The 12,685-nt window shown below is 33.8% G+C and overlaps 3 protein-coding genes across 3 annotated transcripts; 1 reads left to right on the forward strand and 2 right to left on the reverse strand.

Annotated features, from left to right (window-relative positions):
• Nucleotides 1-305: 305 nt before the first annotated feature.
• LOC104790770 (GATA transcription factor 14-like) lies at nt 306-1,243 on the forward strand. The gene is made up of 2 exons (XM_010516557.3): nt 306-523; nt 611-1,243. Exons 1-2 carry the CDS (start codon nt 359-361, stop codon nt 1,058-1,060), a joined length of 615 nt encoding a protein of 204 aa, XP_010514859.1. The 5' UTR covers nt 306-358; the 3' UTR covers nt 1,061-1,243.
• A 455-nt stretch (nt 1,244-1,698) lies between these two features.
• On the reverse strand, nt 1,699-8,600 carry LOC104790771 (uncharacterized). Its single transcript, XM_087452975.1, has 19 exons — nt 8,221-8,600; nt 7,663-7,766; nt 7,268-7,354; nt 7,071-7,146; nt 6,882-6,956; nt 6,726-6,779; nt 6,348-6,407; nt 6,152-6,268; nt 5,633-5,727; nt 5,345-5,553; nt 4,808-4,905; nt 4,543-4,646; nt 4,266-4,428; nt 3,856-3,978; nt 3,383-3,465; nt 3,050-3,188; nt 2,947-2,976; nt 2,798-2,868; nt 1,699-2,709 (listed from the first exon to the last, which is right to left on the reverse strand). The coding sequence occupies exons 1-19, from the start codon at nt 8,257-8,259 to the stop codon at nt 2,058-2,060; spliced, it is 2,379 nt and encodes a 792-aa protein (XP_087309101.1). The 5' UTR covers nt 8,260-8,600; the 3' UTR covers nt 1,699-2,057.
• Nucleotides 8,601-10,928: 2,328 nt separating this feature from the next.
• LOC104698867 (uncharacterized) lies at nt 10,929-11,849 on the reverse strand. The gene has a single exon (XM_010414254.2). The coding sequence runs from the start codon at nt 11,808-11,810 to the stop codon at nt 10,929-10,931; it is 882 nt and encodes a 293-aa protein (XP_010412556.1). The 5' UTR covers nt 11,811-11,849.
• Nucleotides 11,850-12,685: the final 836 nt, after the last annotated feature.

Consider the following 12,685-nt stretch of genomic DNA (forward strand, 5'->3'; position numbering starts at 1 on the left):
GCATGTAAGTTTCATTTAAATAACATAAAAGATAATTCTGTTTATATTACATATAGTACATCGAGTCAAATTTCAAATTCGTATCTGTGAGGATTTAGAATCTATTTTTCATATTATTCATTTATTTTTATAATTTTTTTCTTCTTTAACTCGGTTTGGTAAAATATGTTCTGGAACATTCTAGTCTATCTTCAAAAGATTGAATTCCTTATACACAATTTTTTCTTCTTTAACTTATCCAAAAGATTGTGGCATATATATACACACATAATAGAATTATATATCTATAAGGTTGAATTCCTTATCAAACAACAAATCTTTTTTTTTTTTGTTTTTGACAAACATCAAACAACAAATCATGTCTCGAAAAGATGTCGTTGTACACGAAGAAGAAGAGGAAGATCTTGGAACAGCCATGCAGAAAATGACGATCCCTTTGGCCGAGCTCAATCAATTACCCAACGATTCTGTTTACAATTTGGTAGATGGGGTACGAAAGATCATAGAAGATCCCAATTTACTAGTGAGTTACTCACAACTCTCCTTAAGACATGTTTTACTTTTGAATGAAATAAAAATAAAATTCATCAATGTTCTTTCTACCATGTAGTTCGAAGATTCTCGAGAGTTTGGCAATCTTCACCAAGACGACAAATCTGTTGAGGATTCAAAAGATTCAAAACAGTTGGAAAATTCAACAAAGCCGCCAACCGCGTCAAGAGGTCGTTTTAGTGTACCGCCAAAACGATCTAGAAACAAGCGAGGAAGACCAAAAGGACAATGCTTAAAGAGTTCAGCAACTGTCGTTGATTCTAATTTCGTCAACATTACAGACAAGAGTTGTACACATTGCGGGACGAGAAATACCCCAATGTGGAGGGAAGGACCAAGAGGACCGAGGACGCTTTGTAACGCCTGCGGGGTGCGATACAGAACAGGTCGGCTATATCCTGAGTACCGCCCTGCTTCAAGTCCCGAATTCAAACCTAACGTTTACTCCAACTTTCATCGAAAAGTCATGGAAATCAGAAGGGAGAGGCACTCACCTCCCGCCGAATAGCATTGAGCTGTCGCATATCATCTTAAAAGGATTTTTGATTACGGCCTTGAACGTTTTGTAGTTTTTTTTGTTTCTCACAAACTCAATTGTCATACTAGATTTTTAGATACGGCCTTGAACGTTTTTGTAGATTTTATTGTCATACCAAATTACCAATATTACGAATTGATTTATTTTTATAATAGTTCAAATAATTTTACTTATTTATGATTCATTATTGAACTTATTCTGTTTTTCAATCTTCACCTCTGAATTCTTTAATTCCTCTATCATTTCCTTTTTATAGATGTAAAAACCTACAATTTCAGCTATAACAATTCACGTGTCGTTACTTTCAATAAAAACAAATACTTATATAACTCAAACAAAACAATATATGAATTCAATTTCAAGTTTATAATATCACTATAAAAAATAATAATAATAATAAGAAATCTTTTATCTTATCCTTAACTCTAAATCACAAGTCACTTACCCAATAAAAACATGCCACATAGGATTTGTCCATGATTAATAAAATAACTAAATAAAAAAAAATAAACTCAACTTCTCTCATAGTCTCATGGATGAGAGACTCTCTACGTGACAAGTAATATTTCTAATGAGTAAGATATAGCTTCATTTAAAACATACCCGTAGACATCAAATTCAGAGTTTTTTATTATCCGAGAAAGTGCAACCCTCACGAAAGTCTTTACAACAAGAGTCCCAATAATCAAATAGTCAAACGTAATACGAAAGCTGAGTAAAATAAATCCTTGATAGGCATATAACAAAAGCATCCAAATTTGTAAAAACCTAAAAGAGCATATCAGTCGCTTGGTAAAATATGCAGAAATAAAAAACAACAAAAGATGACTTAGACTTTAGACTTAGACTTTAGACTTAGTAGTACTGTACATTCACACGTACCTTCCCTTCACGGTCTGTCTGGGAAATCCTTCAGACAATGATTTGTCCCACGTCATCAATTCTTCAAACAACGATTTGTGTCACGTCATTCAACTACAGTCACCTCCTGATCAACCTTCCAGTAGTTAGTGTCGTTGTACTCCTGCATACTATCATCGGGGCTCTCCTTTCCAGGGGAGGCTGTTGCGGTGTTCCTCTTCATTGGCCCTGCTTCTCCCACTATGCCTTCCTTGAGAGCTTGATCCATTGCCCTTTCAGTTCCTTCTGGCTCAACTCCCACAAACTCAACGTCCTTTCCAAACAATGAAGGCACAGGAGGTGATCTCGGGCTGATATCACCTTCTGAAGATGAAGAACCGTTTGGGATTCTCACATCAGGCATCTTCACGTCGTCTTCCGGGAACGGATCTACTGTGTCTGGTGCAGTGGATGAAGAGGAATCACCACGTGTAACCCATTCGGGAGACAATTCATCTGAACTCACATCTTCATCAATCTCAATATCGGCGTCTACAGGGACTGCTTCTGAGGTTGAGGCTGTGGCTGCAGCTGAGTCGACAAAAGGGTTCTTACTTTCTGTAATCAAACAGTCTTCGTCTTCTTCATCTCCACCACCGGAAGTTTCATTCAAGCTTACATCTTCCATTGTTTCCTCAGAAGATATTGCTCCTGTTCCTGTGTTTTCGCCCAATTCATCTCCTTGGAACGTGAACCAGTTCGAGTTTGTAAATAAATTGCTGCATCAAGAATAAACCATTTCATTATTTTAGAACCCATTTATTTCTATCTGATACATGGATGTATAAATCAGATTTGGAAGCTTACTTCGCCTGTTCATCACCAAGCCTTAGAGATGATATAACAACTTCAGCAGATTCGTCATCAAAATAAACATCCTACAGAGAGTATAACAATCAGGCCTATTGTAAAACAAGCAATATTTTCTCTGCATGTAGAACATTATAATGAAATACCTCTTCATCTCTGTCATTGGAACCTTGCTCCTGGAATCATTAACATGGATTTCAGATACAGACAAAATTTTAAGAAATACTAATCAGAGAGATAAACAACTACCTCCGCAGCACCATTGTTCTCTTGCATGTTGTATCTGAACTGGTTTAAGTTATTAGCTAAACCAGCAAGATCATAATCCCTGTCGTGAACTTCATCATCGTCACTGTCCCTAGTCCTATCATGTAATGCAGTTGGGCGTCTGCACGCGAAGGAAGTCAAAACAATGGTTATCATGAGACAAATTCAACACTAGCACGATTAAATACTGTGCCATCTTTCCCTAAACCAATTACTAAGACTATATCGCATGTAAATTCTGGGAAGTATATGCATCACTGATCATTGCATAGATAGTTGTGACAAAAAGCCGTAAAGGTTTGAGAAGAGGCATACCCGCAAACCCAGCGATAGACATTCTCAACTGCATTTCGATCATGCAGCGTATTCGCTTCCCACTCGCCCCATTCGTTATTTTCCTAGCAAAGAAAAACTGTACACATCAAACAGTTGTATCTACCAAACAAAATGCAAATATATGTACACAAGTTTGACGTAAAACAATGTCTTAATACAAAAATAATATATATATATATATATATATATATACGTGGATAATTCATTATGGACACATCTTGATGGATTTTTGAAGAGAGAATCCAAGTAATTTACATTAGTTGACTCCCAAGAGTACGAAATCAGAGTGGGACAGTAGATGCACATAAATAGGTGTTCAGAAACACCAGTTAACGCAGTTATTTAACGATTAAAATTGTTATATATATTTTTGTAGAAAGACGATAAACTGCAGACAACAGTAAAACTGCAATCATTGTAACAAAAAACGTTACTATAGCTGAAACACAAACCTCAAGTATAGTCTTTATCTGGTTACTGTTAGTTGATAGCTGAACAAGCTTGTTTGAAATTCTTGAGATATGACCAACATTTCCCACCCTTGGAGCTTGCTTTCCAGCAGCAGCTAATGTTGGCTGCATGAAATCAGAATCAATTATATAATACAACTCAGTGCATCTTTTTCATTAGAAAAGTGGATCTAACGGGTTTTTAAATCTGAGAATAAATAATTATAACAATAACTAGAATTTCTTGGCAAAACACACAATCTGATGTTCTACATCTTGCCTCACTGAACCAATGGCAAAATTTCCACATTTTGTCTCATAGAACAGTGGACATTGTGTATTCTCTCTATCTCTATATCTATCTCTCTCGACAAACTTTGCTCACCAATATGCATGTGCGAAACAATTCATACCTGCTTATCACCAGAAAGAATTGGCTGTTTCTCTGTTTTGAGAATTTTTCCAATCAAATCACACTCTTGGAGAAGATGGTCAACAATCTCATCGTTTTTGCTTTCCAAACACGATACTATTATACTCTCCACCTGATGGTGCAGTGCATTATTATATGGGTACCTACATAGTTGGAATAAATAGTTATAAAATGATTTCACCAAACAAAACATAAGAGACGTGCAAAATACCGAACAATTTCGAAATTTTGTAATCGACCCAGGGAGAAGTATTTACTCAAAGAACAGATCAATGACTCTTCTAATAGCTCCTGAGCTGGCTAGTTCTTTTCCTGTTGCTTCACTTCGAGTTTTCATCAAGACAGCAATGAACTCCACAATCTAAGACAAATCATCAAGAACGCAAATGAAATCAGAAAAAATATATATATAGAAACACTCGCAGGAGCACATATGTAGTTCCAAGATCTGATCCCAGAAGCATCTTATAACTAAATCATCTTCCAGTTGGCAATAACTAAAATTTCACAATGAAACCTTACCTTCAGACGATGACTGCCAAGAGGAGGCTTTAACTGCCCATAGGTAGTAGGTAAAATTTTTTCATCAGAGGTCACATTCAAAAGTGCAACAAAGTCACCTGCACCAGAAATGAGAGCAGTATAGGAAAATTCAAATAAGTGGTCCAAGCACATAAGAACTGAGTCAAATTTTAAGATATATGTTCAACAAGAATGAGAGCTCAAATATATCCAGCTAGGAAGATCAAGCATATATGCAGAAGCAACTATTAAGAAAGTGGAAGTAGCACGAAATTGCAGCGATAAACAATAAAATAAAAAGTTTTCTCATTGTTTTGCAAGCATTTCTTGTCATTAGGATCATTATGAGATGTAGCAGATGTTAGGATGACCAAAAGAATCAGATCCTAGCAATCAGTAAAAGAGCTAATATAATGTTATGACGAAAGTATTCCACAGGAAAAAAAAAAACCAAAAAAAAAAACGAATATGCACCCACGTGAAGAGCACAATGGGTCCTAGCAATCAGTAAAAGAGCTAATACAATGTTACACTAACCAAGTCTAGGCAGCATGGTGGCAATCGTCTCCGGATTCACAGAAATTGGAGACTCGAAGATTTGTTGGCCCCTGAATGAATACATAAAGGGGGAAGAAACTACAGATCTTCTTGGGCTCAACAACGAAATGCAAACTGAAAGCGTGTGGACAAGGCTAGATTTGGACTGGGGATCTCCGAAAGCATGACCAAATATCCTTGCAACAAAACTGCAAACAAAAAGGCCACTGAGTTAGCTTAACTACTAAATAGGTTTCAACATATTCAAGAGTAAGACATCCTACAAACCTTGAACTAGAGAGTTTGGTAGCTAACGGTGACGGTGCATTTTGAGCGATAGTGCAGAGTGTTTCAGCAGCATTTGCATGAACTTCAAGAGAGTTCTAATCCAACAGAAAATGAAGACAAACTTTCAGAATATTCATGTCTGAACTAATCAAAATTAAAAATATGCAAGTCTTGTTGTTATTTGACCGAAACAATAACCACACGCAAAAAGGCTCTCTATACTGCATTCAGGAGTTAGAAAGTAGGAAATCAACAACCGCACCAATAAGATAAAACAGAGACGTGCAAGTGCAGGAGAGTCTCTCCAACTATTCTATATTGTTTTATAAGCAATCAGCTTTTCAGTAGCTCTACAGTAGCAGTTACATGAAGAACCAACAGATCCCACATTTTATTTAAACAATAATAACGAGAAGAAATCAGACGTAGCTTAAATACGTCCATGGTTCCTATATTTCAATCATTGGAAGCAAAAAGAAGGGGAAGGGATGCATACACGCTTTAACAAATGATACTTACTGTTGGGCTAAGCTTATCCACGATCATTTCAAGCAGATTGCTATCAGCTAACCATTGCATCACATCTAGGTGGTTGGGATACACATGATCATCCGCACCAACCAACCGAATTAGAACCTACGCAAATCAAATATAGATGAGCTTAAAAGTGCCTACCAGAATCAAATTTAAGGATAGGAGAAGAAGGACGGTTTACCTCCATAATGGACGTAATCCCTATCAAATCAACCAGTTGCTGGAAGACATTCTGATGGGCCTGTATATGGTATTTGAAAAGATTATTTGCTACTTTTATATCGAGTGTACACCACATAATTCACACAGTAACAATTTTCAAAGAACAGGTGCATCTCAATGATATGTCAGTCTATTCAAGGAGTTTCTGCCACAATATATGTTTACATCGACTTAGTACAATTATGGTTTAAAAGGAATTATTGAACATAGAAATAAGAAAGACAGAGCACATCCCCTTAGGACGCTTTCTACCACACAATCTCATTTTCAATCAGAAAATAGGATGATTTTCGTGCTATATGCAAAATTTTCAAATAAATATCCAAATAAAACTTACTTTTACATAGTTCATCAGCGGGACTGTCTTCCTCAACATGAGGCATATGACAACCTATACCCGAATGTATAGTAAGTAACAAACTTGTGGAGACATCAAAACCAAAAATCGTTTAAGAACTAGAATTCTAAAATGAACTATTAACAGTGTACAAACCTTGCTGAAATACCCAGCTAGCATCACACTGTGGGAACGGTTTGGTTCCAAAAAGGAGAAAAGTAGGTTCATAAGCTGCAACAGGAAGTACAAACCATTAAATGAGACCAGAGGAATAGAAACATCAAACTCAAACTAACAAGGTTCCGCATTCATCACAATAAAGGAAGAAGAAAATTAGTACACTACCTCCTCCTCGTCCACTAAAGTCTTAAGAATAACATCAATTTCACAGGTCAAAACTTCAGAGGAGATGAAAGGAAACCTAATAGAAAAACATGCTTTAGAGTTAATCAATCTCAGTTCAAGATAGTTCGCAGAAATATTCTAAATCAGGTATAAAGTAAATAAGCAAAAGCAAGGGAAGTTGTCCACAATGCACATACTTGAAAGCACGCTTGCTATCAGCATCTTCAGGAGATTCTTCAACAATAAAACGTAATAACTGTTCCACTTGAGCTCTTTCTCTCAGACTGCAAATGAGCATATAAAATAAGAGCATAAAAGGCCAACATTCCAACTCCTGCTACTACTATGAGAAACTAAAACTTCCATAGTAAACCAGGGTGATCCTGCAAAGAAAACATAAAGAAGTACGCAGTAATTCTATCTAACTTCCGTGCAATATCTGCTAGATAGAATATCCTCTTCAATCTTTTTTAAGAAATGGTTAATATAAACAGAAGAAACATGTCATAGTACAAACTAAAAATATAACAAAATCTACACATAAACAACAACAAGGTTAAAAAAAGAGGGGACGCCTAAAAAATGAATTTACAAATTGATGAGCCGGCTGTTCAATGCTCTGCATTCCTGGATTATGTCTTCCTCATCCAAGAGTTCTTCCAAAGTGAAGTCTTCCTTGTCTAATATGGATTCGACCTGTCAATCGCATGTAATAAATAAGGAAAACAAAAGACTGAAAAATGAATAAGAACTCCACATTCACCGCCGAAACTTTACTGTTCCCTGTTATATTTCTCTCTTCTCTAAACTACATTACCAGCTTCAAAGAACTGTTTCCCTCAGAACCTCAATAGAAATGAATCATAATGAAGCAATAAGCAAACATTTGAAAACCGAAATCAGACATCAACATGACTATGAAAACAACAAATTCGAAGCAGTAAACGTAATCTGAAACCAAAACGGAGTAAGAAGTTACCAAAACAACTAACATCCACATCAAATCAGTTCAGAAAACGAAACGAAATCTCAAAAACAATCTCAGCCAATATTCACTTTGCGTACGAACAAAGCAGATTCAGAAACGAGAGAATCAAAGTCAGAATAACAAATTCCGTATTCATAAGTAGAGAGAACTTGTTGAACTCACCGGAGAAGCAGCAGAGAGAGCAGTCAACTTCCAGAACATGGTGAAAGAGAAAAACAAAGAGGATGATGAAGACGAAGAAGAAGAAAGAACACGGGAGCTGCTAATTAGATCTCTTTCTTCTTAGAGCCAAACTCAATCACTAAAATCTCAGGGCACTCGTGAAAAGAAAAATGAAAACTCGCCTGAAAAAAACCCTAATTTGGTGGTGGTGGTGGTGGTGGTGAAGAAGGAGAGGCACAAATGAGAAATCACATAATTTTAGAAAGCGTCCAAAACCAAAAAAAAAAAAAAAAAACTAATCTCGGAGAGACATGATTCACCAAAAAATAATAATAATAAAACGATTAAGAAAAAAAATATTATTATTTTGGTGTCTCATCGAATTAGATTATGATGACGACTAACTTAAATTAACCGAAACAGTCGGTTTAGTTTGCCTTCATTCTCGGTTTAAAACAGACATTAACCGAAATTTTAAAAATTTTGGTTAAATTCGAATAATTCGGTTCAGTTAAATTCAGGTAATAGTAAAATCGATCTAATTTTTTGATACAAAATGATCAATTTATTTTGATAAAGTCCTATTAGTTTTAAAAACAATAACCAAAAAATTGATCGGTTTGACCCAAACTTAACCAGAAAAATTGAACTTAAACTGAAATATGTCGAATGGTTCAGCCAAGTGAATATAAACCAAACCGACAACCAAATTTTCTTCAATTTAGTTTTGTTCAAAATCGTTGCTCTGTTTAACCGACTATTGACTCTGGAGATATTTGGCAAAATAATACATTTTTCAAAATAATAAAAAATAAGATACATTCACTATTTATAATTAGAAAAAACAACTTTTATCACTGTTTGTCTATTTTTTCAGTTTTTTTTGCCATTAAGCAATTTTCTTAATTACATTTATGCCATTGTATTTCTCTTTTCTCTTCATTTTTTGATTTTTTTCAAATAATTGTTAATGTAATTTTTTTTAGAAAACTTTTAAATACAAAAAAATCTATATTTTTTTCTTTAAAATTTGATATAAATTTTGTTTAATAATTTTTAAATATATTATATATATCTTTTGTATCCGTACACATTATTAAGAGTACAGATGTGTGTACACATTATTAAAAGTACATATGTCTGTACATATTATTAAGTGTACAGATGTAATTTTTACAAAACCATTGCATTACAAACATTTTTACAGACATCTAGAACCCAAAGAATTAAACAAATTACATGTACACTTAATAATATGTACAGATATTTGTACTATTAATAATATGTACACACATTTGTACTCTTAATAATGTGTACAGACATCTGTACACTTAATAAGATGTACATGATACAAAATTTGTAAAACATATTTAACATTTTCAAATAAAATCATCAAACAAACTACATATCAAATTACAAATAAAAAAAAACATAGATTTTTATCTATCTTTAAAAATTTTAAAAATAAATTTTAATTAGCTAGCATTTTTGTTTTAGATTGTTGGGAGAAAATAAGAAAAAAGAATTTTTTTAAATAAAAAATAAAAAATAAAATCAAACCAACTTCTTGTCTCTCCTATTTCTCCGCTTTCTCTCCCTCACTCTCTTCTCTTCTTTTTCCCAAAACTATTGACTAGGATCTTTTAGTAATGTTCTTCCTTCCCCTAGGCCCTACTCAGAATTCTATCTCTACCACCATCTATCTCACAACACCCTCATCTCTCTATTATAAATAGTGTATGTATGTTTTTGACAATTAAATTTCAAAAACGTACTAAAATGCTAACAAACCCTAGTTTGTGTTAGGAGAGATTAGAAGCTTGGTTTACTGTGGTTTAGTGTTAAATCGACTTTCTTTTAGAAGTCTTTTTCTTAATATTAAATTAAAAGATTGTATATGGTGTGTAATCGTAAATAATGGCATTGTGTCGTGAGTACGCATGACCACAGTTACAGTTATCACACTTCCGATTATCATGGTTATGGTTTATTAACTATCAGTTAGAAATTTTGTTTAAATAATAAACGGTTAAAACGATTACGGTTTAATACGGCTCTAGTTTATATGGTTACGACTATCTATAGTTACGGTTATTTGATAATATGATATGATTTATATTATTTGATGATATAATATAAAAGAAAGTCGGTTTAATGTACCTTTTTAGTGTACTCATTTCTATAAATCATATGATTCATATTAAGTAAATAATTATTAATATATTTTATTATGTTTTTAAAACGGTTACGGTTAACAAATTACGATTTAATTATGCGGTTAACCAACAGTTTGATACGGTTACAGTTAATTAACGCGGTTATGGTTAATATAATTTAACCATATATTTACGGTTAACATTATGATTTTTAACCATTTTAATCAGATATGGTCTGGTTACGGTTTAAATACGGTATGATTACGGTCTCAAATACGGTTGAATTTTGGGTATGCCTAGTTATGAGTCCATTAGTATATTAGACTCTAAATCAAATTAAAGTATTGATTTGAAAGAAAAAAATGCCTTTAGATGTATTTTTATTCAAGTATTGAGTTTCAAAACGTTTAAAATAAAATAAAAAAACCAAACGTGGTTGCGTCGTTGCATAGATGATCACTTATTAGACTACAACATAAGATAAAACACTTTTGGCATCACAAAGGTAACACAACAAAAGAGAAAACAAAGATTTTGTTTTGCTTTATTAGATCAATTAGATAGGTTTGTCCTATTCTTATACTTACGAGCCCAAATGTGTTTCCCGTACAACCCAAACCTTCTTTTCAGCTCGCCATTGAGTACGCGATCCACAGTAGCAACCGAATCCAACATAAGCCTCGCGAATAGTGATTGTTCGTGCTGGCAGATGAAAGCGTTTTTGTAGTCGTGTTGCATGATAACGCTCTCAACACAATTTTCTCCGAAGTTCTTAGTGAAGAGTTCATATACCTCTGCATGAGTTACTGGAAACCCACGAGAAAATGTAAGAAACAAGGTGCGGTCATTCTCAGTTGCGATGCAGTTAGCATTCCATCCCCATAGACCATTAGGGATGAAAAACGAGTTGTTGTCAAGCATTACGTTGATGCTCCCAAAAGTCGGATGAGGGAAACCAGGGATGCTAAGAGGTTGGCGAAGTCTTCTGCCGAAGGAAGATGATGATGATGAAGAAGATGGGAGAACTCGTTGAAGGATGTCAGAGAAGATTCTAGAACAAACGGTGTTCAAGAAGTTCTTGATTCCGGTGATAGCGCTATACCGATTCTTGTGGATTAGTTCAATGGATATGTCGTTTTTAAAGTATTGTGTAGTGAGAGGGATTTGACTTAACCCATTTGGAGGATCGGTAGATTCAAGGCACTGAAAGCATGAGACAGCCTCATCAGCAAAAGCCACAAGGAGTGGATCAGCCAGAGCCACGATGATTGAGAAGATGTTTTGAAACCCAAAGTCCTCAAGCCAAAGCCATGTGGCCATGACAAGAAGAGACTCAGCTGGAGGTCTTGAGAATTTCAGGACCAGTTTAGAGAATATCTCTCTATCTTGAGCATGAAAAGCTTTTAGTTGTTCGGTGTTGAGAGGGGACGACATAGTCGAATTTGATTGTAGAAAAAATTTGGAGAACGTGAAAGCAATTGGAATGTATAAAAAAGTATGTTTTCATTTATACAGTATGTACTTATATAGTGGACTATGAAATTTAAAGTTGGTAAATATACTTTTAATAATTTTGAAATATAGACAGAAATATTAAAAGATTATATAATTATTTTATATACTATTTACTACCCTTTTTGGTAGATTTATTACTCTTTTTATAATTTATACTAGATGAATACCTGCGATATGCGCAGGCTTATGGCTTATCGTTTTTAATGTAGAGTTTATCTTGTATGTAGAGTTTATCTTTGTTTTTTATGTAGAGTTTATCTTTGTTTATTTTTTTATTTGTGAAAATCTTGAAAATATAATTTAATGTTGATTATTTTAATACTTCACATACGTTTCTCATTTTGTAATTGAATTATTAAATACATGAACAACTTTTTTATGAGATTTAAAAATTCTACAATTTTTGTCTAAAATTCACAAAAAATATTTTAAATGAAAACTTAATCTAAGGATGCATATTTTGTAACAAAGATTTTTTTGGTTGATTTTACATTCATTCAAAAAAAACATAAGTATTTAGATATATTCGTACTTAAGCTTTTCAACTAAATACTATGAAACACTAATATTTTCTTTTATCAAAGATTGCAGTTTGGCTAACTCTGTAATAGATATAAGTAAGATAGACATCTTCCTTTTATGTTAACTCTTCAATTTTTTGAATCTAACTATAGAATTTGGTTTTTAATAAGAATTTCATTCAGTTTTCTTTTTGACAACTTCAATATATTAGAATATGAAAACCAACAGTCATGAATTTATTCAACTATATTTTTCTTTGTCTCTATATTTTT

This window comes from Camelina sativa, chromosome 6 (genome assembly GCF_030686135.1).
Source record: "Camelina sativa cultivar CO46 ecotype springtype chromosome 6, ASM3068613v1".
NCBI classification, from domain to species: Eukaryota; Viridiplantae; Streptophyta; class Magnoliopsida; order Brassicales; family Brassicaceae; genus Camelina; species Camelina sativa.